The 25,915-nt window shown below is 54.2% G+C and overlaps 12 protein-coding genes and 1 non-coding gene across 13 annotated transcripts; 9 read left to right on the top strand and 4 right to left on the bottom strand.

Annotated features, from left to right (window-relative positions):
* Window positions 1-35: 35 nt before the first annotated feature.
* Window positions 36-944, bottom strand: P170DRAFT_347980 (dihydrodipicolinate synthase family protein; the record flags this gene model as incomplete). Its single annotated transcript, XM_024843659.1, has 1 exon — window positions 36-944. One exon carries the CDS (start codon window positions 942-944, stop codon window positions 36-38), a length of 909 nt encoding a protein of 302 aa, XP_024709101.1.
* A 366-nt stretch (window positions 945-1,310) lies between these two features.
* On the top strand, window positions 1,311-2,998 carry P170DRAFT_396484 (aldehyde dehydrogenase ALDH). The gene is made up of 3 exons (XM_024846119.1): window positions 1,311-1,471; window positions 1,533-1,732; window positions 1,797-2,998. The coding sequence occupies exons 1-3, from the start codon at window positions 1,338-1,340 to the stop codon at window positions 2,981-2,983; spliced, it is 1,521 nt and encodes a 506-aa protein (XP_024709100.1). The 5' UTR covers window positions 1,311-1,337; the 3' UTR covers window positions 2,984-2,998.
* A 620-nt stretch (window positions 2,999-3,618) lies between these two features.
* On the top strand, window positions 3,619-4,698 carry P170DRAFT_372091 (SDR family NAD(P)-dependent oxidoreductase). The gene is made up of 2 exons (XM_024845191.1): window positions 3,619-4,150; window positions 4,284-4,698. The coding sequence occupies exons 1-2, from the start codon at window positions 3,682-3,684 to the stop codon at window positions 4,601-4,603; spliced, it is 789 nt and encodes a 262-aa protein (XP_024709099.1). The 5' UTR covers window positions 3,619-3,681; the 3' UTR covers window positions 4,604-4,698.
* Window positions 4,699-5,015: 317 nt separating this feature from the next.
* On the top strand, window positions 5,016-6,135 carry P170DRAFT_431608 (aldo/keto reductase). Its single transcript, XM_024848073.1, has one exon. It carries the CDS (start codon window positions 5,052-5,054, stop codon window positions 6,084-6,086), a length of 1,035 nt encoding a protein of 344 aa, XP_024709098.1. The 5' UTR covers window positions 5,016-5,051; the 3' UTR covers window positions 6,087-6,135.
* A 2,911-nt stretch (window positions 6,136-9,046) lies between these two features.
* Window positions 9,047-10,397, top strand: P170DRAFT_469281 (uncharacterized protein; the record flags this gene model as incomplete). The annotated part of the gene is made up of 2 exons (XM_024852614.1): window positions 9,047-9,155; window positions 9,445-10,397. 2 exons carry the CDS (start codon window positions 9,047-9,049, stop codon window positions 10,395-10,397), a joined length of 1,062 nt encoding a protein of 353 aa, XP_024709097.1.
* Window positions 10,398-11,744: 1,347 nt separating this feature from the next.
* Window positions 11,745-12,768, top strand: P170DRAFT_504711 (uncharacterized protein). Its single transcript, XM_024854219.1, has 3 exons — window positions 11,745-12,329; window positions 12,392-12,475; window positions 12,536-12,768. Exons 1-3 carry the CDS (start codon window positions 12,180-12,182, stop codon window positions 12,593-12,595), a joined length of 294 nt encoding a protein of 97 aa, XP_024709096.1. The 5' UTR covers window positions 11,745-12,179; the 3' UTR covers window positions 12,596-12,768.
* A 470-nt stretch (window positions 12,769-13,238) lies between these two features.
* P170DRAFT_431604 (uncharacterized protein) lies at window positions 13,239-15,147 on the top strand. The gene has a single exon (XM_024848072.1). It carries the CDS (start codon window positions 13,316-13,318, stop codon window positions 15,137-15,139), a length of 1,824 nt encoding a protein of 607 aa, XP_024709095.1. The 5' UTR covers window positions 13,239-13,315; the 3' UTR covers window positions 15,140-15,147.
* Window positions 15,148-15,233: 86 nt separating this feature from the next.
* Window positions 15,234-15,305, bottom strand: P170DRAFT_t2. The gene has a single exon. It is a non-coding gene; the product is annotated as a tRNA-Gly (tRNA).
* Window positions 15,306-15,458: 153 nt separating this feature from the next.
* On the top strand, window positions 15,459-18,849 carry P170DRAFT_451792 (alpha-1,6 mannosyltransferase subunit). Its single transcript, XM_024851221.1, has 7 exons — window positions 15,459-15,832; window positions 15,892-15,901; window positions 15,963-16,118; window positions 16,181-16,454; window positions 16,511-16,917; window positions 17,353-18,451; window positions 18,511-18,849. The coding sequence occupies exons 1-7, from the start codon at window positions 15,664-15,666 to the stop codon at window positions 18,529-18,531; spliced, it is 2,136 nt and encodes a 711-aa protein (XP_024709094.1). The 5' UTR covers window positions 15,459-15,663; the 3' UTR covers window positions 18,532-18,849.
* Window positions 18,850-19,144: 295 nt separating this feature from the next.
* P170DRAFT_469276 (uncharacterized protein) lies at window positions 19,145-20,531 on the bottom strand (the record flags this gene model as incomplete). Its single annotated transcript, XM_024852613.1, has 6 exons — window positions 19,145-19,424; window positions 19,483-19,578; window positions 19,660-20,110; window positions 20,166-20,199; window positions 20,257-20,276; window positions 20,333-20,531. The coding sequence occupies 6 exons, from the start codon at window positions 20,529-20,531 to the stop codon at window positions 19,145-19,147; spliced, it is 1,080 nt and encodes a 359-aa protein (XP_024709093.1).
* Window positions 20,532-21,751: 1,220 nt separating this feature from the next.
* On the bottom strand, window positions 21,752-23,224 carry P170DRAFT_442045 (Zn(2+) transporter YKE4; the record flags this gene model as incomplete). The annotated part of the gene is made up of 4 exons (XM_024850435.1): window positions 21,752-21,767; window positions 21,830-22,766; window positions 22,823-22,973; window positions 23,081-23,224. 4 exons carry the CDS (start codon window positions 23,222-23,224, stop codon window positions 21,752-21,754), a joined length of 1,248 nt encoding a protein of 415 aa, XP_024709092.1.
* Window positions 23,225-23,453: 229 nt separating this feature from the next.
* Window positions 23,454-24,434, top strand: P170DRAFT_372075 (nucleolar protein 16). Its single transcript, XM_024845190.1, has 2 exons — window positions 23,454-23,630; window positions 23,687-24,434. Exons 1-2 carry the CDS (start codon window positions 23,500-23,502, stop codon window positions 24,225-24,227), a joined length of 672 nt encoding a protein of 223 aa, XP_024709091.1. The 5' UTR covers window positions 23,454-23,499; the 3' UTR covers window positions 24,228-24,434.
* A 188-nt stretch (window positions 24,435-24,622) lies between these two features.
* P170DRAFT_469273 (uncharacterized protein) lies at window positions 24,623-25,905 on the top strand (the record flags this gene model as incomplete). The annotated part of the gene is made up of 4 exons (XM_024852612.1): window positions 24,623-24,693; window positions 24,755-24,886; window positions 24,948-24,991; window positions 25,085-25,905. The coding sequence occupies 4 exons, from the start codon at window positions 24,623-24,625 to the stop codon at window positions 25,903-25,905; spliced, it is 1,068 nt and encodes a 355-aa protein (XP_024709090.1).
* Between the last annotated feature and the right edge of the window lie 10 nt (window positions 25,906-25,915).

The following is a 25,915-nucleotide window of genomic DNA, read 5'->3' as shown; positions in this document are numbered from 1 at the left end:
ACATGAAAGATCATGAACTCATCATCCTTGCTATTCTAAACAACCTTCACACCCGCGTCCTTCAACAATTGCGACAGCTCCGTCAAAGGCTCGCCCTTCAACAAGGCAAAAGGCTTCCGTAGGCCTCCCGTGGACTGACCTCTGAGTTCCACCCCCGTTTTCACAGCCGAAGCATAGTTGTGCGATTCGAGGAATTTGCAAATGGGCCATGCTTTGGCCCAAAGCTGACGTCCCTTTTCGATGTCCTTCTGAACCGAGATGGCGTTCCACAACTCGATGGCAAGCTCAGGGATGATATTGGCCGCACCCCAGATCGCACCCGGCGATCCGGCAGCCAGGCCGTAGAATGTAAGGGTATCCCAGCCATTAAATGCGGTGATCTTTTCCGAGAGACCGAACACCAACTCTGTGAAGGCCGGGGCATTGCCAGAGGTGTCCTTGAGATACTTTACGCCGACGCTGGACAGGTCTGCGATTTGCTGCGGCGTCAGGGTCAACCCGCTAGCAGAAGGAATGTTGTAGTAGACGATTGGCAGCTTGCTAACGGTGTGGATTTCATCCATCAGCTCGGTCAGTTGCTCGACGTTCAGGGGGTCGTAGAACGGCGGAACAACCATCAGAGCCGTGGCGCCAACTTGCGCAGCATGGCGAGCCAAGTCGACTGCCTCCTCGGTGGAAGTGCTTCCAATGCCTGCCACGACGGTAGCCCGTCCGGCAGCGTATTCCACACATAGTTCGGTGAGCTGCTTTCGCTCGTCTCGAGTCATAGTGGTGAATTCTCCGGTGCTGCCACCGGGCACTAGGCCGTGGATTCCAGAAGCAATCATGTGGTCGATGTGGTCTTTGAGGCGCTTCTTGTCGATCTGAGTCTTATCGTCGGTGAACGGGGTGATGAGAGCAACCATGACGCCATGGAGCTCCTGCGTGGTGTTGTTCTGGGCCATTTTTGGTTGATGGTGTGGACTTGGTTGTCGTGATTGTGGTTTGTCTGGTAATTGCCTTGGAGGATTGCATGTTGATATGACTGCATTTTTATTCCTCCCTGCCGGGATTGCTTGCCTTGCGACATGACCTCTTTGGGAAAGTTGTGAGGTTCATCGTCGTGCATCTTCCTATCGCCGTCGGAAACGCCTGCCAATCCAGACATCCCCACTTTCCCCACCCGGCGGCATTTGACTGGCCGAGCAGGCAGGTGGCTCCGAGACCCTAACAGGCAGGTCCTTGCAGAGACCGATTGCCTAAAAGATCCCCGCAGCCCTCAGATCGTGGAGGGACTATCAACGCTCTTCAGATCCCAAGTCTACCGGCATACGACATCTGAGTGGCAAGTTGGCATCATGGCAGGACTCGATCTCTTCCTCGACATCACCGCCCCGAACGGGCGCACCTTTAAGCAGCCGACGGGCCTCTTCATCAACAATGAATTCCGCCCGTCGTCTAATGGACAGACGATTGTCTCGCTTGACCCAGCGTATGTATCTACTTTCCCCTGAGGTTGTGCCTTTGGCGGACTTGCATGCTAATGTAACTAGAACGGATAAGCCGATCGCGTCGGTGCACGCCGCCAGCGCCGACGACATTGACCTCGCAGTCAAGTCGGCCAAGGCCGCATTGGCGCACCCTTCATGGAAACTACTGCCCCCAACTGAGCGAGGCCAGCTGATGGCCAAGTTGGCAGACCTCATCGAGCAAAACCGTGAATTATTTGCGACAATCGATGCTTGGGACAACGGTAGTTCTCCCTCAGTCCATGAACAAGCAGCTGAGTCCTTTGCATCATTCTAACCCTTATATAGGCAAATCATATCACGTCGCATTCGAGGAGGACCTAACAGAAGCCATCACCACCATTCGCTATTACAGCGGCTGGGCTGACAAGACCTTTGGTCAGACCATTAGCACGACCCCCGAGAAGCTGGCGTATACGCTCCGCCAGCCCATCGGCGTCGTGGGACAGATCATCCCATGGAACTACCCTCTCTCCATGGCCACCTGGAAGCTAGGACCCGCGCTCGCCTGCGGCAACACCGTAGTCCTTAAGGCCGCCGAGCAGACGCCACTGAGCATCCTCGTCCTCGGCACCTTGATCAAAGAAGCCGGATTTCCCCCGGGCGTGGTAAATCTCGTCAACGGGTACGGCCGCGAAGCCGGCGCCGCATTGGTTCAGCATCCGCTCGTCGACAAAGTCGCATTCACCGGATCCACCGTGACGGGCAAAGAAATCATGAAGATGGCCGCCGGCACGATGAAGAACATCACGCTCGAGACGGGCGGCAAATCCCCCCTGCTCGTCTTCCCCGAAGCCGATCTCGACCAGGCCGCCAAATGGTCCCATTTCGGCATCATGTCCAACCAGGGCCAGATCTGCTCCGCCACCTCCCGTATCCTCGTCCATCAGGACATCATGGGGCCCTTCCTTGAAAAGTTCAAACAAGCCCTCGAAACTACCTCTCAAATCGGCGACCAGTGGAGCGAATCCACCTACCAGGGTCCCCAGGTCACTCGGGCCCAGTACGACCGCATCCTCTCCTACATAGACTCCGCTCGCACCGAGGGCGCAACGGTCCTGACCGGCGGCCACGCCCACACCCCGTCCGACTCCAAGTTCCAGAACGGCTACTTCATCCAACCCACCGTCTTCACTGACGTCACGGACGACATGCGCGTCTACCGCGAGGAGATCTTCGGCCCCGTAGTCGTCATCGTTCCCTTCGCCTCCGAAGAGGAGGCGATCCGTCGCGCCAACGACACCTCCTACGGCCTGGGCGCCGCCGTCTTCACCAAGGACTTGGAACGTGCCCACCGTGTCGCCGCCGAGATCGAGGCCGGTATGGTCTGGATTAATAGCAGTCAGGACTGTGACCCGAGAGTTCCTTTCGGAGGTGTCAAGCAAAGTGGAATTGGGCGAGAGCTTGGAGAGGCAGGGTTGGAGGCTTATAGCCAGGTTAAGGCGGTGCATGTGAACATGGGGAATAAACTATAGATGTCGAGATGTATTTAGATGATTAGACGATGTGTGAATGATTTTTCTTTCCCCCTGTATTCGGCCTATCTGGCATCTACACTCTGCCGGGCCCTTGACCAGTCAATCCCAAATCAAACATACAATCAGGGTAAAAACCTGGGTAAAAACCTGAGGCGCCAAGCTGCCAAGCATTTCGCTTGCTGACCCCTCCACGGCCAAGCAATTCAATCATTCATTCCATCCATTTATTTAAATCCTTTTGATCGTTTTAGATGTTCCCTCCAATCACACCACGCCCTAATCTACACTCCCGCTCACCGTACAAGAGACAATCAGGATCCAGGGCCCTTCCACACCCGCGTCCGCACCCCAGTTCCACCGGCTCCACTGCGGATCCGCTATACGAGATCCGCTATACGCAAATACGCAACAAATACGAAGCAGACCTTACCCTCTAGGCATGCCATCCGCCATTCGGAGTAGGTCTGCCCGGCGCTTTTAATATGGGGGTAGTAGATTGGCTGTCTGTGGTCTGGGGCTGGTGGCCACGGAGGGGTATTTTCAGGGGTGAGTGATGCCGAATGCGAGCTAGAGAGGTAAGTAGGTTCTCCAGGTGGAAATATAAGTACCGGATGAACCCCTATTCATATGCCCCAAGCAGCGCAGCGCATCTCATCTCTCTGTCTTCTGCCGATCACCGAATAAAGTGGCCTATCATGGGTGATAATCTCCTCGAAAAAACCGTCCTCGTGACTGGTGGTGCTGGCGGTCTCGGCAAAGCTATCGCGACCAAGTTCCTCGAAGCCGGTGCCAACGTGGTCATCTGTGATATTCATGAGCAGAGGCTCCGTGAGGCAGCTGCGGAGCTTGGAGTCAAGGGTCGTGTGAAAGCTGTCCAGGCGGATATCACATCTGCGACTGACGTGCAGAGACTCGTGGACGAGGTGGTGGCAGAGTTTCGGCAGCTGGATGTCCTGATCAATAATGCGGGGATTATGGATCGGTTTGATCCCGTGGGGGATCTGGACGAGGGACTCTGGGATAGAGTGATGGCCGTGAACTTGACGGCGCCGTATCTGTTGAGTAAGCTGGCGGTTAGGAATATGCTGGCCCAGGGGGAGGGGAAAAGGGACGGATGCATTGTTAATATTGTATCCGTGGCGGCGAAAGCTGGGTGGGCTGCTGGTATGCCATTCCCTTTAATGATTAGGGGCAGAATGTCATGTCATGTCATGTCACGTCATTTCTCGCTATCTCGATGCCAAGCATCTGCTTGTCTTTTGGGTTGATTGCTAACCTGGATGGGCTCGATGAATAGGTGCGGCATACACGGCAAGTAAACACGGACTTGTCGGATTGACGAAAAACACGGCCTCGTTCTATGGGAATCAAGGGATTCGATGCAATGCGCTGATGCTGGGAGGTATGGACACGAATATTGTCGACGCGTTCCAGTCGGGCATCAACGCGGTCGGCTTGAATAAGGCAAGGGGAATCATGGCGGCTGTTCAAGCACCACTTTGTCAGGCCGATCAGGCGGCGGACGTGTGTCTGTCGTTGGCATGTGGGAAAGGCTCGAAGTTGATTAACGGCGCTTGCATTCCGGTGGATCAAGGATGGACCGGAGTGGTGGGTTGAGCGGGAGATAAATGATTTCAACTTCTGTATTTCCGTGGCAAGGGACCAACCAACCCCGCAATTTGATGACAGAGGATGTTTCACGTTCGTGGGCCGATGGATAGTTGAAACCATTGTGCTCGGGAAAAAGTGGTACACGATGATACTAAGGATTTTGCCAAGTCCGCCAATAATCAGCCCGATGCCGTAGATTCATGACGGCATCGTGCATTGATTACCTGTAGCCCAGGAAATAGCTTCAATTATGTCCGAAGGATCTCCACACGAGTGAAATCCTGCCCATCCAGGAAGCCGAGGTGAAGCAAAGTGGGACCGGGACGGATATAACGTCACCTAACTCCGAGTGTCAGTCATGGTATATAATCGTCATTGAACGACAGGACTTTAGACACCCTGTGAGACCTCAGTCTACTTTTAGCCATTGGACCTTCCTTGCACCACCGTTACCATGAAGTACGTACAACTCGGATCCAGCGGCCTTCGCGTCTCTCCCATTTGCGTCGGTTGTATGAGTTATGGCACGCCCGGCAAGCAATTCGACTGGTCGCTGCCGGAAGACGAGGCTCTGCCCGTTCTAGACCATTGCTACCGATCGGGCCTCAACTTCTTCGACACAGCGAATGTTTACTCCAACGGAGACTCGGAGGTCATCCTCGGCAAGGCGATCAAGAAGTACGACTGGCGGCGTGAGAGTTTGGTCATCGCCACCAAGCTCTGGGCCCCCGTCGGACGCGGCGACGAGAAACCACTCCGCATGTCCGTGGAAGACCGGGATAACGCCGGCTACATCAATCAATATGGCCTCAGTCGCAAGCACATCTTTGAAAGCGTCGATGCCAGTCTGAAGCGACTGGACCTGCCGTATGTCGATCTGCTGCAAATCCATCGCTTTGACCCCAACACGCCACCGAAGGAAACGATGGAGGCGCTCCATGACGTCGTCAAGTCCGGCAAGGTGCGCTACATCGGCGCATCGTCTATGTGGGCGCACCAGCTCCTGGAATATCAGTACACGGCACGGATCCATGGGTGGACGGAGTTTATCTCGATGCAGAACGTGTACAATGCCATCTATCGCGAGGAAGAGAGGGAGATGTTCCCGGCATGTACGAAATTTGGGATGGGCACCATTCCCTGGAGTCCGGTGGCTATGGGATTCTTGGCCAGGCCGTGGAACTCATTCTCCGAGACAACGAGGGGGAATTCCCTGAACAACAATTTTATGGGCCAGCCACTCACGGAAACGGATAAGAAGATCAGCGCGAAGATTGAGGAGATTGCCCAGAGCCGGGGGGTCGCAATGGCGGTGATTGCCCTGGCATGGTGCTTGTCCAAGCCCTTCGTCACATCGCCTATTGTCGGGATGAGCAAGAACGAGCGGGTGGACGAGGCGATCCAAGCCATTGACTTCCAGCTCAGCGAGGAGGAGATCAAGAGCATTGATGACCTGTACGAGCCCAAGCGAGTGGTTGGTCACAGCTAGGGTGGTTTCCGGAGAAGGTTGGATGGAACAAATGATGGCCTGTCCGCAACATCCCTGTCGAGGGGACCTCTAGAAAGTCAAATGCAATAGAAATCCCATCGCGTTTGGGTCTAGAATCCCACAACGAGCCATTTTTCAGCCAGGATCATTAAGCTCCCCCGGTCGAATCAGTAGATAAACGACGGAGCATGAGGCATTTATTCGACGAGGCTGATCCATCTGGCCCGGCCATGACTCAACGCCAGGGCCTCCATCCCGGGATGTCTAGGCTGCATCGCACAGACTTGCCCTGGCAGCTCGTTGCCTGCAAGGTGATGCGAGATCCAATCCCGGGCGAAGCTTGGGCCAACGCTGTAGGTCGCAGTGGCGACTATCTCCACCGGACGATCCCACCCTCGGCTTAGATTCCGGATGTGGTGGCAGTAAACAGGGGGTGCCGAATGTCTTACTTGGTCCCCCTTCGCGGTGCTGCGCCGCCGAGATTTGGAAATCGCCTGGAATGACTCTCGTCGAATCAGGGAGCGAAGGTAAATAATGGAAAATAGGCAAAAGTCAAAAGGAAAAAGCAAGCCCCCACCAGGGCGACGTCCCACTGCGGACTGGCCGAAAGGGGACAAGTGCTGCACACCCTCTTCATCCTTCGAAACTGTATTTGTAATTGATTTGGTACGGCGCAGGTATCTGGAGTCCTCGACCAAGGAACGGGCGCATGACTGGCAACCCTGTCAGTCTACCGGGGACGATGATCGACTGGACGTCAACGTCGCGTCTGACGAAAGCCTCCCTCGAACGGGCCAAATGCGAGATCTCCCTCGACCATTGCTATCTCGTTGGTGCCTGCGCCTTTCATCCGTGCCTTACCGGCCGTACGGGTCGAACCCTACGCCGCTGGAGAGTTCACTAGGTGTCAATCTGATTGTGTCTTTGTTCCGACTTTCGTTTGACAGCCTCACGCGAGCGGAAATAAGACATAGATAGAGGCTGTGTAAATGCCAGACATGCGGAAGTGAATCATGCCGCCTTCTGTCAAAAATAGCTGAATCAAGACCGGCTGCAGAATGACGGCATCATTTCTCCTGGATGCTGGCATGCCAGATCCATGCATGGCGATTGGTGCCGGGAGAAATTATTAAATTCACAATAAAATAAGAAAAAAGAAAAGAAAAGAAATAACAGGCAGTCCGACAATAACCACAGAGGATCAAGTGGGGGAGGTCTGAGAGCAGTGTGATAGGAGCGCCCCGTCGTCTGATCACCCGAGAGGGTGATGGCTGAGACCATCACATTGTCGGCACCGAGAGACTTCCTACGCCCGTCGTGACGGAGGCCGATTGCAAAGCCCTACCCTGGATGGTCTTGAAACTGCGGCCAGCGACTAGACCGCGTTGGGAGGCGAGGTTGTGCGACGCTGCTGAAGATCGACTGTGCGTATACTGCGATCTGGGGTTGCAACCACGATGATCGGCCTGGTTTTGCCTATCACCGGGCTGGGGAATGACTTGCAGACTTCGCCAACGTCGAACTAGTCGGCCCCCCGTCAGCCAGTCAGCGGCCGCCGTGACCCCGGTCGATCCCCTCCGGTTGACTTTTGGTGCGAAAGGTCTCAAATCTACCAGCGTCGTCGTCGCTTCCCCCCCGGCTGAAGCGACCGTCATTTCGTGCTGGACGCGCACCCTATCGGTCTGCAGTCGACTGGGGTTGGAATTTGATCCCTCGTAGTAGTCAAGAGCTCGGTCGGTCTGGGTCAGCCGATTCTGCCGCGTGTGTGGTTACAACCGGTTTTGCATCTCTTATCTGCTGAGCAAAGGCTCGACTAGCACCGCCTCGACATCCCTTCGCTCAGCACTTAAAAAGGCCCCAGAATTCCCCGTCCACCAAGCTCTGCTGCTTGGTCTTGGGTCGTACAAACCGCTTCCTCCTGCTTACTTACCAAGCTTACTTACTACTGCGTACTGTCCGCCATTCCCTAGTCACTGCCATCCTCCATGCCATGCGGGCGAGGGCTGAATCAGCGCCAAGCAGCTTTGGCATCAGTTTAACGGTCCATTCGTTCTACCATCCCTGCGTGACCTGCGCATGGTCTCCCATGCCGTCATCTCGCGAGTAGTCGTCAAATCCTCCTGTGCACGTCCAACTTCTTCCGCTGCTCACTTTTTCCTTTTTTTCCCTTCCTCCCGCGCTTTCCAAATCCGTGGACGTGCGTCACCGCACTTCCGCCTAGCCCGAATCCGACTAGCTCCCGTCGGGTCCCCAGGAACCAATCAGTCGAAAACCTTCCGTTTTTAGGTACCGTAAGGTACCTTCCAGGTTACCCAAGGTACCTAGGTATAAGGTATAGTAGGCGTGAGAGCAAAGACGGGATTCCCGGGGCAGCCAGTTGCAAACACGACGGTCGCCACGACTCAGCAAGAGCCAGGTCAGTTTTTGCGTCTTCTTTGTCCCCTCCGTGCCTCTTGATCGACCATTAGTCTGCATTTGGCCAGCAGGGGTGGAGTGGAGCCCGGCGTACGGTACGGTACGGTACTGGGCGGCGTACCATGGTTGCCCTCCGCTTTGCCCCTCTTATGGCTCTCCCGCGGCTCCCGCCATGACGCCATGCTTTTCCCCGCAAGCTAACTCGTCCGTAGGGAACTTGGTCAAGTTGGTTGGCTGATCGCGGGTTTTTTCATTGTTTGCGTGATCGATCTTTATTTTTTTTTTTTTTTTTTTACGCGGTCAAAACGCTATTCTTTTCGAAGAATAAGGATTGACGGAGAGCCAACAATAAGCTGTGTTGGACTGAAAAAGAAACAAAGAAATACCGTGGAGGCGGTGACAAACAATTCGTCGTCGCGTGTGGAGGGGACCAGGGAAATCATTCCCTCCAGTCAGATCCCCTTTATCCACAGGGCCACAAGGTACCGTTACCGCCGAGTCCCTCAACAAAAAAAAAGAAAGAAAAAAAAAAGATAAAACCCTCGATGGCCTCTCCACGCTCGCCGTTTTCGACTTCCATCTCCTCCCCCTCCTCCTCTCCCTCGCTCTATCCGTCTTCCTACAGTTCCGTCCACTCGCCGCCTGGATTCAGCAGTAAGTCGACGCAATTAACTTTCCCATTTCCTTTTGGCTTTCCCGCATTCCCTGGCTGCCCCCCAACCCAATCACTGCCTCCCCAGACCGTCCCTTCCCCACTCTTCCACGGTCGACCCCTCGGCCAGCAGCCCAGGGAGAAGCCAATATAATTGGCCTTGCGTGCCTGATCGGATTCAACCTCCTGCGCTGTTCTTTTCATGCTTTTCTCTGGCAATCCCCACCTGACACGTGTGACATGCCTGCCCGGCATTCCGAGGGATTTGTGCTGATCGCGTGCTCTCTCCAGCCAATCTCTCCTCTGCCTCCTGGTCGCCTTCCTATCGAGGCACCCAGGACCACTTAGACAGCTTGATTGCCCGACACGGTCACCCCACTCGCGTTTCGCTGTCCTCCCTCGAGGAATTAACGGCCACCTCGTCGACTTATAATCCCCCGTCGCCTCGTCCCTCCTCCCCGGTTTCTGACACCGCCGATTCTCTCGACGCTCTCACTCTCTCCGGGTCCGCCTCCCGCCCGATCCCCATTCCCAGGCCGTCCCCTCACCACGCGCATGACAACGACCTGCCCGTCACACCATTAACGGGGCGTTTCGACAAGGGTTACTACTTTGCCCAGCGAGACCAGCCACCGAGAGATCATCACCACCACCACCACCACCACAGCCACCGAAGAAGCTCTCATCCCCATCGTTCTTCATCCACCAGAATGCGTTCCGATAGTTCCACCTTCTATCCTCCAGCCGTGTCTCCTTCTATGTCTCCCACCGGTCGATCCTCCTCCCCGCAACCTTCTCGGGCTCGAGCCCAGAACAGCTCCAAGTCGGTCCCGGCCTTCCATCTCGGGAACCTGCCGCGCTTTCATCCGGCCGTCTACCAGCCGTCGACCGGCAGCCAGAATGCTCCGGCCCAGCAGCACATCTATCGCACCTCGACGAGCTCGCGAGATCCCGTCTGGCAGTATCGCGAGTTGATGGACGGGCCCACTCTGTCCAAGACCCCCTCCCGGCCTCTTTCCCCAAGTCCTTCGGCTCCCCGCCTGGACCCTCTCCGCAGTCCGGGGCCCGTTACCCCTTTGGCTTTGGAAGATGCCAATGGTTATTTACTGTCAGGTCCCTCTGCGGATCTCTCGTCGCGTGACCACCCACATTCCGGGCCGGCGCCTGACCTTGTCGAACGGCTCATTGCCCGCGAGAATGAGCGAACTCGCCAGAAGGTCAAGAAAAGTTCCAAGGGTCGATGATGATGTGCGGCCGAGGAATTCGACCTCCCTTGGTCAAGTGGTTGGGTCTTTTCTATTTCCTTGCACGATCTTTTCGTTTTCATCCCCTTTTTTCTCTTCTTCTTCTTTTTTTTTCTTGCCCTTTGATTCGGGTCATGATGACTCACGCACCTGCACATTCCTCGGATATGCAGAATGACCATCTACAGATCCAGGATTCCAGAGCGGTCATTACGAAAGATTTATGTATTATTGATATATTGCGCCTATACCCCCACTTTGTCTCCATCTTCCCAGATGTATTTCCTATCTCATTTGTGCTCTTCTCTTCTCTTCTCTTCTCGCCCCTTCTGCATGTGGCATTTGTTATTGTATTGCTTTCACCCTTTGGTTTTGAGACTTTGGCATCGAACAGAAACAGACTGTTCTTGATATTAGATTGCACATCATACTGGCGGACAGTGCGTGGAAATGTGACTTGTGAATTGTGAACTTTGGGGATAAATCGCAGCCTACGCAGGGAAAACACCGACACAAAAAACAGAAAAAGAAAAAAAAAAAGCCGGGGGAGACTCGTATCCTAGAAAGTTGAAAAACAGAGATAGATAGAAACTGGGTTATGATCTACACAACGCAGGATTGGCTGAGTAATGGAGACGCGCAGCTGGTTTCGTAGGAAGTAGTAGACCTGATGAACGGAAAGAGAGACAGGTAAATGCTGAAATGGCTTATCAGAGTGCACGTCTTCTGTCTACAGTACCTCCTGATGTCAGATTCGTCGTCGCAGATCTCCGCACTTTATTTTCCCTTCGTCTGGCCATGCTTGTTTCTTGGTGCTGCTTGTCGGCCTTAGAACTTTTGCAGTAGACCACAGAGTATGTCTCTCTGCGTCTATCACCGGGCATCACTCATGGTGATTGTAGTACCATTAAGGAAAGAAGTAGACTCCAGAGGTGGCAGCACTCCAGCTCGGAGGCGCTCGGGCCAGAGTTAAATCCCTTCGGCCTTCGGTCTCGGTCTAGAGCTTGTACTACTCTGATGACTGGACGAAAAGACTATCTGATCCAGTGTCCTTGGACTGCGAATCGGAGGGTTTGACTTTGCTGCTTTTGGTTCCGGTCGTGTGAAACATAACAATAGGGCGTACGTTTGCATCGGATGTCAGAGCTGATGGGCTTTCGGCTCTCGGTTTTCATTGCCCCAGGCAATGAGATAGCCTATTGAGACGGAATTGACGAGTACAATAACGACAATGATTCTTATCTAATACGCCCAGTCCAGTTAGAGATATTTTCAGCGCATGTTGAGTGATGATTATTCTCGAACCCGATAGATGAGGACCCTTACATCTGCTGGTCCCTGTGTCACCTCTGCACACGCGAAACCAACACCCGTACGATCTTATGCTCTAACCTGACTCGACCCCGAACCCAGTCTGGCCTATACGCATACAGCCACGAGACAGAGGGGTGGCCTGAGTCTCGGTCTCCGAATTTGCCGCATGTCTGTCCCACTCATGCCGGTGTTCCATTGGGGGTTATTCCTGCCCAGGCTTACCGAAGGATTCGCGTGTCGCACAAGAGGCTATTCGAAAGGCTTTGGGGATGGAGGCATGTGATGATGAGATGCTGACGCTGGATATCAAGTCAGGCAGGATGTCTTTCAGCTCCTTCTTCCGGGATGCTGGAGGGTCGGGTATATAAAGGCTCGCGGGGGTTGTGTTGGATGGCTAGATCATCGAGCATCTCTTCACAAGACAAAGCAGCTCTAGCAAAGACATCATTCTCCTAGGAATCTAGCAATATGAAGACCAGCCTCATTCTTCCCCTTCTCGCGCTCTTCTCTGCGAGCTTCGCCGTGGCACTTCCGGCCAGCGATAGCGAGGTGGCTCAGGATAATGCCGACCCGCAGTCTGAGCCTGGAGATGTTAGCACCCAGGCGATTATCAGCGGAGTAGGTGTCTTCTTTATCTATATTCCTTGCCCCTGTAATAAGTACGGACTGACATCGTCAAGACCTGCAGTAGCGTCACCCAGCAATGCACCGCCAGCAACAGACCGGGAGGCACCTACCACGCTCCTTGCCCGATCAACCATCGCGTACGTTGTCTATATTCTGCAATATACCAGTGATGAAATAGAGCTGACGGGGGATTCTAGTGCGGCGCACGACATCGGTGCAACATTGACACGGTCCGACTTACTGCCGTCTGCAGCTAAGGGACTTTGACCTTTGCATTTGTAGGAGGAGATGAGACCGCGCGGTGAGGATTGGTCGGGTCTTAAGCGAATGAAGAAGCGGTGAATATGCGATGAGACACAGTCAAGAAGGATGTTCAATGATGGTTGGAGGCGCGACGGTCAAAGCAACCCTGTTCAACCACGGATGCGGGATATGTCATGTCATTCTTTTGCTGTTAGTTAGTAAGGTACTCAATTGAGTCTGTTTGGACCCCTGCACGTTCATTGCTTTTTTTTTTTTTTTTTTTTTTTTTACAGCCAACCGTAAGCTATGCAGACGTAGGGCAGTAACGTACTGTAGGGCGGTTTCTGACAGGGTGCGACGGCCTGCAGGGTTGGCATCCTTGTGTTGCCACCGAGATCCTTCGGGCTTGCGTCCAGTCACGACGCGCACACCGCTGGACCCCTGGGCTGCAGATGTGACGGATCGCTTGGAATCCGGGGGCCAAATGGGGAAGGCAGCAGCGTAAGAGAGGCTTAGGGCTCAAGTCGCGTCGTACAAGCATCGCCGCCTGCAGCCAATGGGAATGCGGTGGATCGGATCGACAGAGGATCCTTCAGCTTCACTCACTCAAGGCTCATACTTCTTTTCAGCTATAAATAAGCGGAGGGGTTGGGGGTGTTGGGATTTAATTCTGTGACTATTTGTCTTTCTACTGTTGTCTGGTTTGTTCCTGTTCTTGTTGAATTCGAATCACAATGCTTTGCCAACACTGCCAGCGCATGTTTCGCGCCCCCGAGTGGGCCGCCCATCATACAGACACTGCATCTCTCCGCGATGCTTCTGCCAATGGGTGTGCCATCTGCCATCCGTTCATGCAGCATCTGGTCGAGAAATACAGCGACCCCGCCAACGTGTTCACCAGTCCCATGGGTTATCGCGTCTACCAAGACGAAAAGCACGCGCAGGTCCTAGTGGACCTGGACTTCACGGAGGACGGAAACGACGTCCTGGAGTGCCAGACTTGGATGGCCATCCCCAGCGCCGACGTCACCTTTAACCCGGCCATTCGGGAGAGACAGTCGCTCCCGCTGCAAGACGCCATCGCAGCAGCCAAACACTGGTTGACCGAGTGTCGGGAGGGCCATGACCGGTGTCCTAAAACTCCGCAGCCTGCTTTCTACCCGGACTATTTGCTGGAGATCGATGGGTCGACGGTGCGATTGGTCTCCTCGGCTGAAAAGCAGATTTCAGACGCCTACGTGGCAGTCAGCTGCTGTCGCGGAGCAAACCCGCCGACGATTGCCGACATAAAGCAACTCCAAAGCGGCCTCGCTCTCACTGAACTTCCGATCGCCTTCCGCGAAGCAGCCCATCTCGTTCAGGGCCTCTTCATCCGCTACCTATGGATCGAAACCTTCTGCACGCCGCCCGAAACCCAGACTCAAGCACAACAAGTCTACACCAACTGTCTCTTCAACCTTTCCCTCGCGAGATCCACAACCCCGAACGAGAGCTGCCTCGGCGCATGTCCTTCGCACGCAAAGCTCCCCTTCGAGATCGAGACCAAGGGCCTGATCGGAGAAGAAGGCACCAGTGCCGAAGTCACAGCCACCGTGGTCCCATGGGACTATTTCGAAAGGTCGCTCTATCACCAGCCGCTGGGCCGCCGCGCCGACAGCGTACAGGAGCAGTTCTGGTCTCCGCGCGTTCTCAGCCTCGGTCTGGGAGAGCTGTTCTGGAGCTGTGCGCAGCTGCCGAACGCCAGCGAGTCTCTTCCGCGGGGGCCGGCGCATCTCGCTGAGGAGTTTGGGCTACGGCAGAAGACGATCCCGGATGGTTCTGATCAGGAGAAGTTGGAAGAGTACTGGTGGCAGGCTCTGGAGGCGTATACTGACGGCGAGCTGGATCGGCCGGAAGCCGGTCGATTGGTCGGGGTTTCGAGCATCGCGGGTCAATTAGCACCCGTTCTAGACGATGTGTATATTCACGGGCATTTCGCGAAAACGCTACCGTGGAGTCTCAATTGGCAGGTGGAGTATCCGCCGCTGGAAGAGAAGCGAGGTGTCCGACGAGCGCGCAAAGGAGACGCGCAGACGCATGATACGCCGTCCTGGAGCTGGGGATCGATGGATGGCACGCTGTACTTCTTCCAGTTGAGGGAGTGCACGAGTTTAGCCGACGTCGTGGATCCGACTAGCCTGGCGGAGACTGAGTCCTTGAAACTTGCTATCAAGACCTTCTGTATGCAGGTGGGCTGGGCGGATGGAAAACCCGTCATCCAGCATGAGTTCTGGAAGGATGGCGAGCAGTTTCACTGGCTCAATGTCAATCTCGACGATGAGCGGTTCACGCCCAAGCCCGGCGCGCGGCATTTGCTGGTCGCGCTGATCGAGGACGACTGGCTAGGGAAATGGGAGGGATTGTTGGTGGAGGAAGTCAAGGCCGATGGAGAGGCTGGACCGGTTTATCAGAGGATTGGACATTTTATTATGGATCGAAAGCAAGGCGACGAGGAGCGAGAGTGGAAAGAGGACTATAGGTTGATGTCGGGAGAACGACGGGAGATTATACTGGTGTAGGACTGCCTCTTTATTTATTTTACGGAATTAACTGTTTTGTGCAAAGATATATTCCAGGAGTAAAAAAGAAAACAAAAAAAAAGTGAGGTCGTGATGCGTCGGCCGGGAGTCGAACCCGGGTCCCTTGCTTGGAAGGCAAGGATGATAACCGTTACACTACCAACGCGGTAGATACTCTTCTCATTCTCTTGATGATACATAACCACCACTCAAAAAACCCTCCGATGTCGACGCCGGAGTGCGACCGGAACTCCCCGGCGGGAATTAACTCAATTGATAATCGACCAGGCAGGACTGCTCCAGCTTCAATCCACTTCTTCTTCTCTCTTGAAAACATCCCCCGCTCACTCCCCCTTCTTTTCCCCAGATTCTTCCTCCTCCCTCACCAATGACCCTCTTCCGTTGCGATCCCAATCCATTCGTCCGATAGCGGACCTCAACGTCATTTGCCCGACCGCCGTCCGATTTTTGCGACTATACCCCATATATATACACACACCTCTCTTGATCCTCATTAACGCGATATGACTTCAACCCCCACCTCGATATCAAACTCCGGAGCTCCCGGCGTCCCGGATCCTCATGCAGCTCAGAAAATCGACAGCACTGCACCTCGCACCCCGGTGACGAGCTCCAAACACGACTACAAAGGCTTCGTAGCCGGCGTCTTCTCCGGAATTGCGAAGCTAAGTGGTATGTCCTTGCTATGCGATCCTGTGTGCTCTCGGAAGCTAACCTTCCTACGAATTTAGTTGGCCATCCGTATGTGATCCCCCTCGTCCAGTTTGAGCGTCGTCCTTCTAATCGCTGCCCCGTTCCACAGATTCGACACCGTTAAGGTCCGCCTACAAACGAGCAAAGATGGCCATTTCAGAGGTCCCTTGGATTGTGTACTACAGACCGTGCGCAAGGAAGGTGTAACTGGATTCTATAAAGGAGCGACGCCGCCGCTGGTCGGATGGATGGTGATGGACTCAGTGTGAGTTTCGGCCCTGGATGAAATTCCGAATAAAAGAAAGGGTAGGGCTGATTCGGTCACAGCATGCTTGGATCCTTGACGTTATATCGCCGACTTCTTCTCGAGCACATTTTTTCCAAGCCCGAGCTGCGGTCCCTGGTTCCATTCGCTAAAAAAGACCCGGACCTGCTCACTCTTCCCAGCTTCGGCCATGGAATTGCCGGTATCATGGCCGGTACGACGGTCAGCTTCATTGCCGCCCCCGTGGAACATGTCAAGGCGCGCCTGCAAATCCAATACGCTGCGGATAAGTCCAGTCGCATGTACAGTGGGCCGATTGACTGCACCCATAAAATTGTAAGTGCGCATGATCTCCGACGAAGAATGGGAAGTTAACGTGGTCTGCTCCGTAGCTCCGCACGCATGGCATTTCCGGTCTCTATCGGGGTCTCTGCGCTACGATCTTCTTCCGCGCGTTCTTTTTCTTCTGGTGGGGATCCTACGACGTCCTGACGCGATGGATGAAAAACTCCACCAACATGTCGGCGCCCGCCATCAACTTCTGGGCGGGCGGTATCTCGGCGCAAATTTTCTGGCTCACGTCGTACCCGTCGGACGTGGTGAAACAGCGCCTCATGACGGACCCCATGGGCGGTGCTCTTGGAGACGGACAGCGCAAATTCCAGTGGTGGAAGGACGCTGCTCGGGCGGTTTATCGCGAGCGTGGTTGGAAGGGGTACTGGCGGGGATTTGTACCCTGCTTCCTGCGAGCGTTCCCGGCGAATGCGATGGCCTTGGTGGCTTTTGAGGGAGTGATGCGGTCCCTGCCATGAGAGAAAAGGAATGTGATGAATCCCAATGCCCGATAGACTGTATATAATTAGCCTTCTGCGTCCGATAGAGAAATGCAGCATTTCCGCATTCGGCGGCGCCCAGCCCCGTGACCCGCGGCGTCCCCATCCGGAAAGCTTCGTCATCCCTCACGTCTTCCTTTTCTTTCTTTTTTTTACGTCCCTCTTCCTTTTCCATCCTCTATTCCTCCCCGCCGATATGCTTGTTGCGGTCGCTGGCTAACACCTCCTCCGTCCCTTTGCCGGGTCTGCCTGGATTACCGTAATTGATCGATCGGACCCTTGCCCGCTGTCGATCTGCAGGACTGACCACGTACCCGTCGCCGTCCGCCAACCAACACCTCTACCACCTCCTTCACTCAACGGTCCGCGATGGCCGTCGCTCGTCCAATGCGACGTACCAGTCCCATCACGCTGCTTCTGGCGGCACTCCTGGCCTTCGGATTCCTCTGTTTCCTGCTATCTCCAACGCCCCCGTCATCCGCCTCCGCCGCCTCCGTCCCCGTCGCCGACTCGTCGCAACAACTCCGCGAAGACGCCGCGCAGAATCCTCTTTCGCCCCCCACAAAACCCTTCCTCAAGGAACAACCCGTCCGCAACGATGGCGTCCAGGCTCCCCCTCCTGTCGTCCATTACAACCTCAACAGCCTCACCAGCACCGACAACGCCGCCGGCATGGGCGAACGAGTCCTCATCCTCACCCCCCTCGCGCGCTTCTACCCCGAATTCTGGGCCAACGTCGAGAAACTGAGCTACCCGCACGCCTTGATCTCCATCGGCTTCATTGTGCCTCGCACCAAGGAAGGGAACACCGCGGTCGCGGCCCTCGAGGAGGCCATCTCGAAGACGCAATCCGGCCCCGTGGACTCCCGCTTCGCCAGCATCTCCATCCTGCGCCAGGACTTCGACCCCCCGCTGCAGTCGCAGGACGAGAAGGAGCGGCATAAGATGGCGAATCAGAAAGCGCGTCGCGAGTCGATGAGTCGCGCCCGGAATAGTCTCGTCTTCACGACCCTCGGTCCGAGCACCTCGTGGGTCCTCTGGCTCGATGCGGACATCATCGAGACTCCGCGCTCGTTGATCCAGGATCTCACGCGCCACGACAAGCCGGTCATCGTGCCGAACTGCTTCCAGCGATATTACAACACCGACACCAAACGCAACGATGTGCGCCCTTACGACTTCAACTCCTGGATCGATAGCTCGACCGCCCAGTCTCTGGCTGACGCCATGGACCCCGATGAGATCCTGCTCGAGGGATACTACGAGATGCCGACGTATCGGTCCCTGATGGCCTACATGGCCGACCAGACCAACCCCGACCCGCGACGCGAGATCGAGCTGGACGGTGTCGGTGGCACGGCGCTCATGGTCAAGGCCGATGTGCATCGTGACGGCGCCATGTTCCCGGCCTTCCCGTTTTATCACCTGGTCGAAACGGAGGGTTTCGCCAAAATGGCCAAGCGTTTGGGATACTCAGTGTTTGGGTTACCTGATTACTTTGTAAGTTGCCATCTGCCGCTTGTCTTTGAGGCTGCAAGGCTAACTCCATAAAAACACAGGTATATCACTACAACGAGTGATAGCCATCAGGCCGTAATGATTTAAGTAAAGACAAAAATATTTTATAGAGGTTGTACTTTTTGTTTGTGATTTGCGCATTTCTTAGGACTTATTTGGTTTCCTTTGCGCTGTGCGCAAGGGTTCTCCTGCATTGATCATTGATGATAGCTGTTTCTGTTACCCATTTATGTTTTTATTTCGTTGATCTCTATCCTTCATTCCTGTTCATCATATCTCTATATTTTGGTCTCGCGGGTGGAGATATATTTCTGGATCGGCGTTGGGATGATTGAGGGTGGATTTATATACCGTCAGTAGTAGATGTATGCCATGCTGGCTTTTGTGAAGTTTTCATTGACTCTATTTTCCTAATCTATATTTTTTCTATGTAAGGCGTTATTCTAGGCGTTTAGTAGTCAAGGTGTTTAGTGTTTTAATGGATATACCCCAGGCCGGGTCATTCGTAGTGTAAGGAATCAAACCTCTTGACACCGGCTCAGCCGTCACTCTTATGCAGTGACTATATCAGTTGGGTTAACCAACCGGATGAAAAAGCTGCATAATAGCCAGTCATAGACCCTACTATCACAGCCCGATATGACAGAAAAATACCCTCAATCCTAGGTAGGAATTCTATTTCGGCGTCTCCCTCGTCCTCACAGGCTCAGTGTAGCTGGTCTCATCCCCCCTCGACGGCGGATGACTCCGACTATGGCTGGCGCTGTCGTCCATCTCCATGTCCGTGCTCAGGTTCGTGAAGCCGTGTTCTCGCCGCGCGTTCCGCAGATGATACGTGCTGGTTGTTCTCTGCGGGCGTCGGATCTTGCCGTTCGAGCCGACGTCGTGGAGGCGGAGGATTTGGCGGAAGGAGGGGAGCGCGGCGCAGATGATTACGAGGTTGCATTCGACGTTGCTAGGGGGTTGGGTTAGTTGGGTTAGATTAGAGGATAAGTTGGGGGGTGGGGACGGACATCCAGAGAGATACTTTGCCGAAGAGGTAGGTTTGGTCTTTCGAGTGGAAGAGAGGGATGATGGCGGCGATGCGGAGCGCGCTGGTTACGACTGATCTAGAAGGTTTACGATCAGTTAGTGAATGCTAATGTGGATATGCAAGGGGTATGATAGAGTGGTATGGGAAAGAAACGTACAAACTCCCTAGTAATAGGATCATGAAAATCCAAGCCTTTTTCCTTCTCGACATCTGAAGCCGAGCCACGACAGGGACTGGGATAATAAGCAGGATAATATCCGTGAAGACACTCGCCACGGCCCCTGTCATGAATATACTTGTGCGATCGACACACGACCCGGCAACTTCATCGTCCCATGCCTTGGCGACAGGGCGGCAGCCGAAGAGGAAAAGGAACTCGATGACTAGTAGGTATGAAGTTACGAAAATGGCCATCCCGATGATGGTGACTTTCCATGCTGTCCGCAGCTCCGAGAACCGGTAGTATAGGGCGATGATGGCGAGCTTGGAAAGGCCCATGGCTGGCGCGTAGAGGAGTGCTCCTGCTACCAGGACACGTAGTGACTTGATGTGTTCGTCTTCGCGGAGATCCCATTCGTGGATCCCTATGCCTGCGTGGCTATACCCGTCTGTTTGAACGTTAGTCTACCTAGTTTATGTGATAGGGCTTGGAAAGAAACGTACATAGTAGCAATGCTTGAGTAGCCACGGCAAACACCTTCTCGCGTCAGAATGGTCAGCTAGTTACCACAGGGCTAGTTTTCAACTTACATACCCACGAGATAACAAGAATTACTGTTGCATCCCACAATTAGCCAGTTTTTCTTTCCACAGGGGATGTTATACAGTACCATCGTCTAACAATAGCTTCCTCATCACCGTGACTCGCGTATAGCATCGCACCAACAAACATATCGTGCTCAACACCAATCCCACGATCACAACTACCTTGTTGGCGGTATGCAGGTAGCGATAGGGATGCGAGAAATCCGCCACTTCGCCTTCCGGCGCTGGCATGGCAGCCGCATCTGAATCGGTGCCATTATGCATGACGCTGAGTTCACATGAACTCGGAGTCAGGAGTGCCCTGCGAAGGAGCTCGGGCATATATAGGCGGCTCAGACATTTCGGCCTCAAGCTTGGGCCATAACCGCCGGGCTTGAATTTGACAATTGCTTCCGTGGTTCCGAGGATCCATTATGAGGATCCATTATGAGGATCCATTATTCCTTCTGATCATCGTAGAGGTCACCCGGGATGGGTAGGGTTATAGGGTTATTTGAAACATTTGCGGCACGGTAGAACCTCGGCGGTTTTGTGGGATTTGTCCGAGTCAGGTTTGTGTGTATAAAGATAAGAAAGGGTGACGGATTGATTGACAGGTATCGTGAAGGAGATCGGAGATCATTGCTGGCCCGTGCTGGATGTCTGTATGATCTCGATCTGTCATCGTCAATCATCCTCCCCTTTCTCTATACCTTTCAGGTTTTCTTCTTTGGTGTTTTGCTCATGCTTAGGCGATAAAATCACCCAATAATTCGCACAAATGATTTGATTTGTGAAGACCTTGATTCAGGGACAGAGTTTGGAAGGATTCTTAGTTTTTTCTTCACGGCCCACTTGGCTCTATTAAGCCCTCGGGCATTGCCTCAACGGCGATGATCTTCAACTAATTGAGCCAAATCTGGGTGACGTTCTTCGGAGTTCATGATTAATATTCGTTATCCTTGAAATTAATCTTGACTGATGCACCCCTTAGGAAGAGGTTTCATCGCCAATGCTTTTTGATTAGTATCGAGAACCCCAGAAGGGTATAATTCGGCGACTGCTGGGAATTCCCTCCAAATTGCTTTAGAAGGCATGCTTCCTGGATGCAGGGATGCTCACTGATAAGCCAAATGGCTGAGCTGATCCTTTTATTCATGGGTTGCGTAGGTTCGTCGGCGTTGCATGCATGAAATGCTTGGCGGATTGGATTGCCCGAGGCAGCCAAGGATTCAAGCCTTAACAGACCGAATCCCCCTTTTCAGTTGAGTCTATTTATATTTGTGCAGTTAGTATTAACTTGTAACCGGCTCAATATCGGTAAGTGGTACTATTAGATCACTGCACTATACATAGATGTCTACTAACGTATTCAACCACCGGGCCGCAGGTTGTGCCGTGCGGTAAATTGAGTGCCTTTTGTATGTTGCCATTTACATATCATGCATCTATTGATGTTTGATTTACTGTCAAGAGGTAAAGTTTTATGCCGGTGAGTGTCAGATTTAATCCCATGAGATCCTGTGACAGTCAGTACCCATCTGAAATTGTACGATTTGGAGTAGAGTGAAAATAAAACATACCCAAGCATGATGCCGGCGCCCAACGCGACCGCCAAAAACTGAATGATCGTCTGTTTGATCTCCCGCTTCTTGTCCTTCCCGGTCTCCAGCAGCTCCGGAATCACCGAGACGGTGCCCACGTACAGGAACGTCCCCGCGGTGAAAGGCAGAAGCATATCGCCCCATGTCAGACTGGTGCCGAGCAGACCGGCGGTCGCCGATTCCGCCACGCCAGCATCGCCATGACCACCAAGCTCCTGCACCGCAATCCCGATGAACGTACCCAGGAACGCGCCGACTGCCGTAACGAATTGAGCGCCCATGGCCTTGCGTTTCGAGAACCCGGACTGGATGAGCAGCGCGAAGTCACCGACCTCGTGGGGGATTTCGTGGAAGAAGACGGCGACGGTGGTAGTGGCGCCGATGGTGGGAGAGGCGTAGAAGGACGAGGACATGGCGAGACCGTCGGTGATGTTGTGCGTGAAGTCGGCGATCAGGTTCAGGTAGCCACCGAGTTTGACGCTGGGGTTGATTTCCTTGCCCTCGGCCGACGCGGGCGCAGAGGCAGAACTCTCTTGCTGCGGCTTCTTGCGCTGCTTCAGCTCCGTGGTTCCCTTGTCGGCGCCGCTGGCTACGGCGGCGGCGCTCGTCTCGGGGTGAATGTGGGTGTGTCCGTGGCCGTGTGAGTGATCATGTCCTTCTCCGCCTGTTGCGATGCGCAGCGTCTTATCCATTGCGACGAACGTGAAGAATCCGACCATGATGCCGAGTCCGAGGAGAAGGTTGCGGTTGGGTTCCACCATGACGAAGCGTACGTGGTCCTGGGCATCCTCGCCCAGGAAGATTTCGGGAAGTAGATGAAAGAGGGTGTCGCCCAGGAGGCCTCCCACGGCAAACGCGACCATGACGGACAGCGAGGAGGGGTCGATGTTGGGAGGACATAGTGCCAAGAGGAAGTCTAGATAGATCGGACGTTAGAAACAATTGCAATTGGGATTCGGCTTAGTTACGTACTTGGAGGGCCGGAAATATAAACGGTAGCTAAGATAGCATTGACGGCGGGGCTGCCGGGGAAGAGGACAGAGAAGATCTTGGATGTCAGACTGGCGGTTTGGGGGCTATTTGCGCGCTTGTGTTCGTTGAGAGATTCCACCAGGGGGCAGTTCTGAAGAAATTAGTACGATTGCAGAAGATAAGAATAGCAGTGTAGACAGTCGATCAAAGATCAGATGAGAAAAATAGGTAGCGGGGAATGGCAGGGTCTTTGTTTACCTGCAATTCATCCTCGATCTGCCCAACTGACAGCTCCCCGACATCGAGAATCTCCTTAGCGACTGCGAACGCGGAGAAAAGCAAGACTCCGGCAGCCAGGGCAAACCCGATTCTCCGCGAGGGAGCAAAAAGACGCGAGACCATGGTGCAACCGGACAGGAGATGGAGCGTGCCAGGGGTGTGAAAGGCACGAGGGGAGCAATTGGTGGAGAGGAAGAAGGCGATCGATGGATCCTCCGCAGTCCGTCGGCGATTAAGTCACCTGCTCCGGGATCAGGGGACCCTGACACAAACACGCCAAGACCAGATGCAAACACGGACGGGCTAATCGATAAGATCATTTCTTTTTTTCTTCCGAACTTTTCGCCGCATCTTTTTGACCTCCAGATTACATTGCATATCACACCCCCCCTCTCACCATGACGAACATTCGCCAAGCTAAGAAGCTTCGATCCGGGCTCTCGAAAAACAGGCCTAAGAAGAACGGTGTCCTCAAGAGTGGCAAGAAGAAGATCAACGTCTTGGGAAATGCTATCATCGCCGAAAACTGGTACGGACAGCCGATCGTCAGCCACAGGAAGAACGGTACTAATGATAATTCTCCAGGGATCGCAAACTGACTCTCACGCAAAACTACCGTCGTCTCGGTCTTGCTCACCGTCTAAACGCCCCCGCCGGTGGTGGTGAGAAGCGCCCCAACAAGGAGGGCGGTATCGATGTCGCCCCCGAGGATTCCCTGCACATCAAGGGCAGCGCGCAAGCGTCATCGAAGCAGCTGGGTCTGGGAGAAGTCAAGGTGGAGCGCGACCCGGAAACCGGCAACATTATTCGAGTGATCAGCAAGAAACGCGACAACCCGCTCAACGACCCCTTGAACGACCTATCCGACAACGAGCAGGAAGCCTACGGCTCCAAGACCGACATTGTCAGGCAACTTGAGCGACAAGCGGCGCAGGAAGGACAGGACGTGAAGACCAAGAAGCCGCGCCACCAGAGCTCGCGCGAATCGGAATGGATCCAACGGCTCGTGGATCGACACGGCGACGACGTTACTGCGATGTTCCGCGACAGGAAGCTGAACCCCATGCAACAGAGCGAGGGTGATATTAGGCGACGGATTCGCAAGTGGAAGAAGAGCCAGGAGTAATGGGTGATACCGACATGCATTGTGCAAGGGCGAATTGGCGTTATATATGGTTCATTTTGTTGCTAAAAGTCTTGTATCTATTCCCTTCCACTGACTGTCTGGGCCTTTTGGCTGGATGGATTAGAGATTTATATCTGACGCGCAATCCAATGGTAATGTGCACATAACTGTGAATGCTAGCGGGAGTTTCGACCAATTCATCTTACCACCGTTATTCACCTGACATTTCCCAGCATCAGCTTTCTCACTAGATTCTTGGTGCTCTCTTCTGCCCAAATATCCCCTCTTTCCCTCGCCTGTTTAAGCCTTCTCACCTTCTTGTCCTCTCGCCTATCGCCCTCGCACAACACCACAGCTCCACTCTCCCCCTCAACTATCCATCTTCCTCCGTCAAAATGAATACCCTCATCGCAGTCATGCTGACTCTCCTGTCTCTGGTCCAGATGGCATGGGCCCAGATCGGATAGTAAGCCTCCTATACATATATAAGTTGCACATCGCACACCACGCATTTACTGACTACCCAGCAACGCAAACACCAACAGCCTGCTCTGCTCCAAGCCAGGAGGCCACTATTGTGTCCACGGCTCTCTGCAAGGCCCGACCATGATATCCTGTGTTTCCACCACCACTGCTGAGATCCGCTCGTGCAATATCGAGTGCGTTTCTCTCCCCCCCATAGTCGCAGTGGAGGTGTGGTTGTTCACTAACTATTCTCAGACTGGCCCATATCTTGCCTCCCGGTTACAAGGATTTCGCTATTTGTGAGTCTACCCAGCTTTCTTGTCTTGGTTCTACCATCCCCGAGTCACCATGCCTCTTTGTTCAAGTGCTTTGAAGCTAACTGACAAACCAAGGCTACGAAACAGCTCCCATCCTCGGCGACGCCCTCTGCGCCTTCAATGGAACCGGCTATCCCCGCTCTGGCAAGCCCATTTCGATCCCTGAGACTGCCATCTGCAATGCCTTCCCCGCTGGCTCTCCCGTGGAGGATCCAGGCAGCAACGACAATGGCAAGGGAGACGTCAACGACAGCGACACTGGAGAGGAGGAATCTACCAAACCCAGCCATCCCATGCACTACGACCACAACCCAGACGCAGACGCAGACGCAGTCCTTGCATCTCGCCAACACTCAAAGCCCTCTGAGCCAGAGCCAGAGAAAGCAACAACACCCAGCACTACACGCCCCGACAACGAAAAAGGAACCATCCAGCCCCTCCCCACCTCCCTTCCTCTCCCGGGCCCCGTCACGCCCACAGACTCCGTGATCGTGATCGCGCCAAGTACCCTGACCACGAAGCCCGGTCCCGCGACAAGCCAGCCCGGCTGCGCGGATGAGTTGCGGACCAGAGATCCGAATTCCACACTTCCGGTGTATATCACGGAGTGTGGGGGGTCAATGACGCTGATGCCGACGCCGACGCCGACGTTTAGGAGGCCGAGATTGGCGGATAAGTGCGCGTGGACGCCGACGCCGTTGTATCGGACTGGGGCGGGGGTAGTGCGTTCTTCGTCGAGTACTGTGAGTCCGTCTGAGAGTGTGAGTGTTTCGGAGAGTATTCCGGCGGTGACGACTTCAGCTGCTCAAGGGTCTGGGGCTAAGGGCGATCGCGTTGGGTTCGTTGTGTTTTTGGGGTGGTTGGTTGGATGGGGGGTGGTGTTCGGATGGGATTGATTGGAGTTTG

Source organism: Aspergillus steynii, assembly GCF_002849105.1.
Source record: "Aspergillus steynii IBT 23096 chromosome Unknown P170scaffold_1, whole genome shotgun sequence".
NCBI lineage: Eukaryota > Fungi > Ascomycota > Eurotiomycetes > Eurotiales > Aspergillaceae > Aspergillus > Aspergillus steynii.
This window is presented reverse-complemented; position numbering and strand designations above follow the sequence as displayed.

What these genes read in the sequence shown, in the direction of transcription:
- P170DRAFT_396484 (XM_024846119.1), top strand. Translation starts at nt 1,338, where the DNA reads ATGGCAGGACTCGATCTCTTCCTCGACATCACCGCCCCGAACGGGCGC. An exon ending in ATTGTCTCGCTTGACCCAGC is followed by an intron (nt 1,472 to 1,532) that starts GTATGTATCTAC and finishes TAATGTAACTAG; the next exon opens with AACGGATAAGCCGATCGCGT. An exon ending in AATCGATGCTTGGGACAACG is followed by an intron (nt 1,733 to 1,796) that starts GTAGTTCTCCCT and finishes ACCCTTATATAG; the next exon opens with GCAAATCATATCACGTCGCA.
- P170DRAFT_372091 (XM_024845191.1), top strand. Translation starts at nt 3,682, where the DNA reads ATGGGTGATAATCTCCTCGAAAAAACCGTCCTCGTGACTGGTGGTGCT. An exon ending in GAAAGCTGGGTGGGCTGCTG is followed by an intron (nt 4,151 to 4,283) that starts GTATGCCATTCC and finishes CTCGATGAATAG; the next exon opens with GTGCGGCATACACGGCAAGT.
- P170DRAFT_431608 (XM_024848073.1), top strand. Translation starts at nt 5,052, where the DNA reads ATGAAGTACGTACAACTCGGATCCAGCGGCCTTCGCGTCTCTCCCATT.
- P170DRAFT_504711 (XM_024854219.1), top strand. Translation starts at nt 12,180, where the DNA reads ATGAAGACCAGCCTCATTCTTCCCCTTCTCGCGCTCTTCTCTGCGAGC. An exon ending in CCCAGGCGATTATCAGCGGA is followed by an intron (nt 12,330 to 12,391) that starts GTAGGTGTCTTC and finishes GACATCGTCAAG; the next exon opens with ACCTGCAGTAGCGTCACCCA. An exon ending in CTTGCCCGATCAACCATCGC is followed by an intron (nt 12,476 to 12,535) that starts GTACGTTGTCTA and finishes GGGGGATTCTAG; the next exon opens with TGCGGCGCACGACATCGGTG.
- P170DRAFT_431604 (XM_024848072.1), top strand. Translation starts at nt 13,316, where the DNA reads ATGCTTTGCCAACACTGCCAGCGCATGTTTCGCGCCCCCGAGTGGGCC.
- P170DRAFT_451792 (XM_024851221.1), top strand. Translation starts at nt 15,664, where the DNA reads ATGACTTCAACCCCCACCTCGATATCAAACTCCGGAGCTCCCGGCGTC. An exon ending in TGGATGGTGATGGACTCAGT is followed by an intron (nt 16,119 to 16,180) that starts GTGAGTTTCGGC and finishes ATTCGGTCACAG; the next exon opens with CATGCTTGGATCCTTGACGT. An exon ending in TTGGGTTACCTGATTACTTT is followed by an intron (nt 18,452 to 18,510) that starts GTAAGTTGCCAT and finishes ATAAAAACACAG; the next exon opens with GTATATCACTACAACGAGTG.
- P170DRAFT_372075 (XM_024845190.1), top strand. Translation starts at nt 23,500, where the DNA reads ATGACGAACATTCGCCAAGCTAAGAAGCTTCGATCCGGGCTCTCGAAA. An exon ending in GCTATCATCGCCGAAAACTG is followed by an intron (nt 23,631 to 23,686) that starts GTACGGACAGCC and finishes ATAATTCTCCAG; the next exon opens with GGATCGCAAACTGACTCTCA.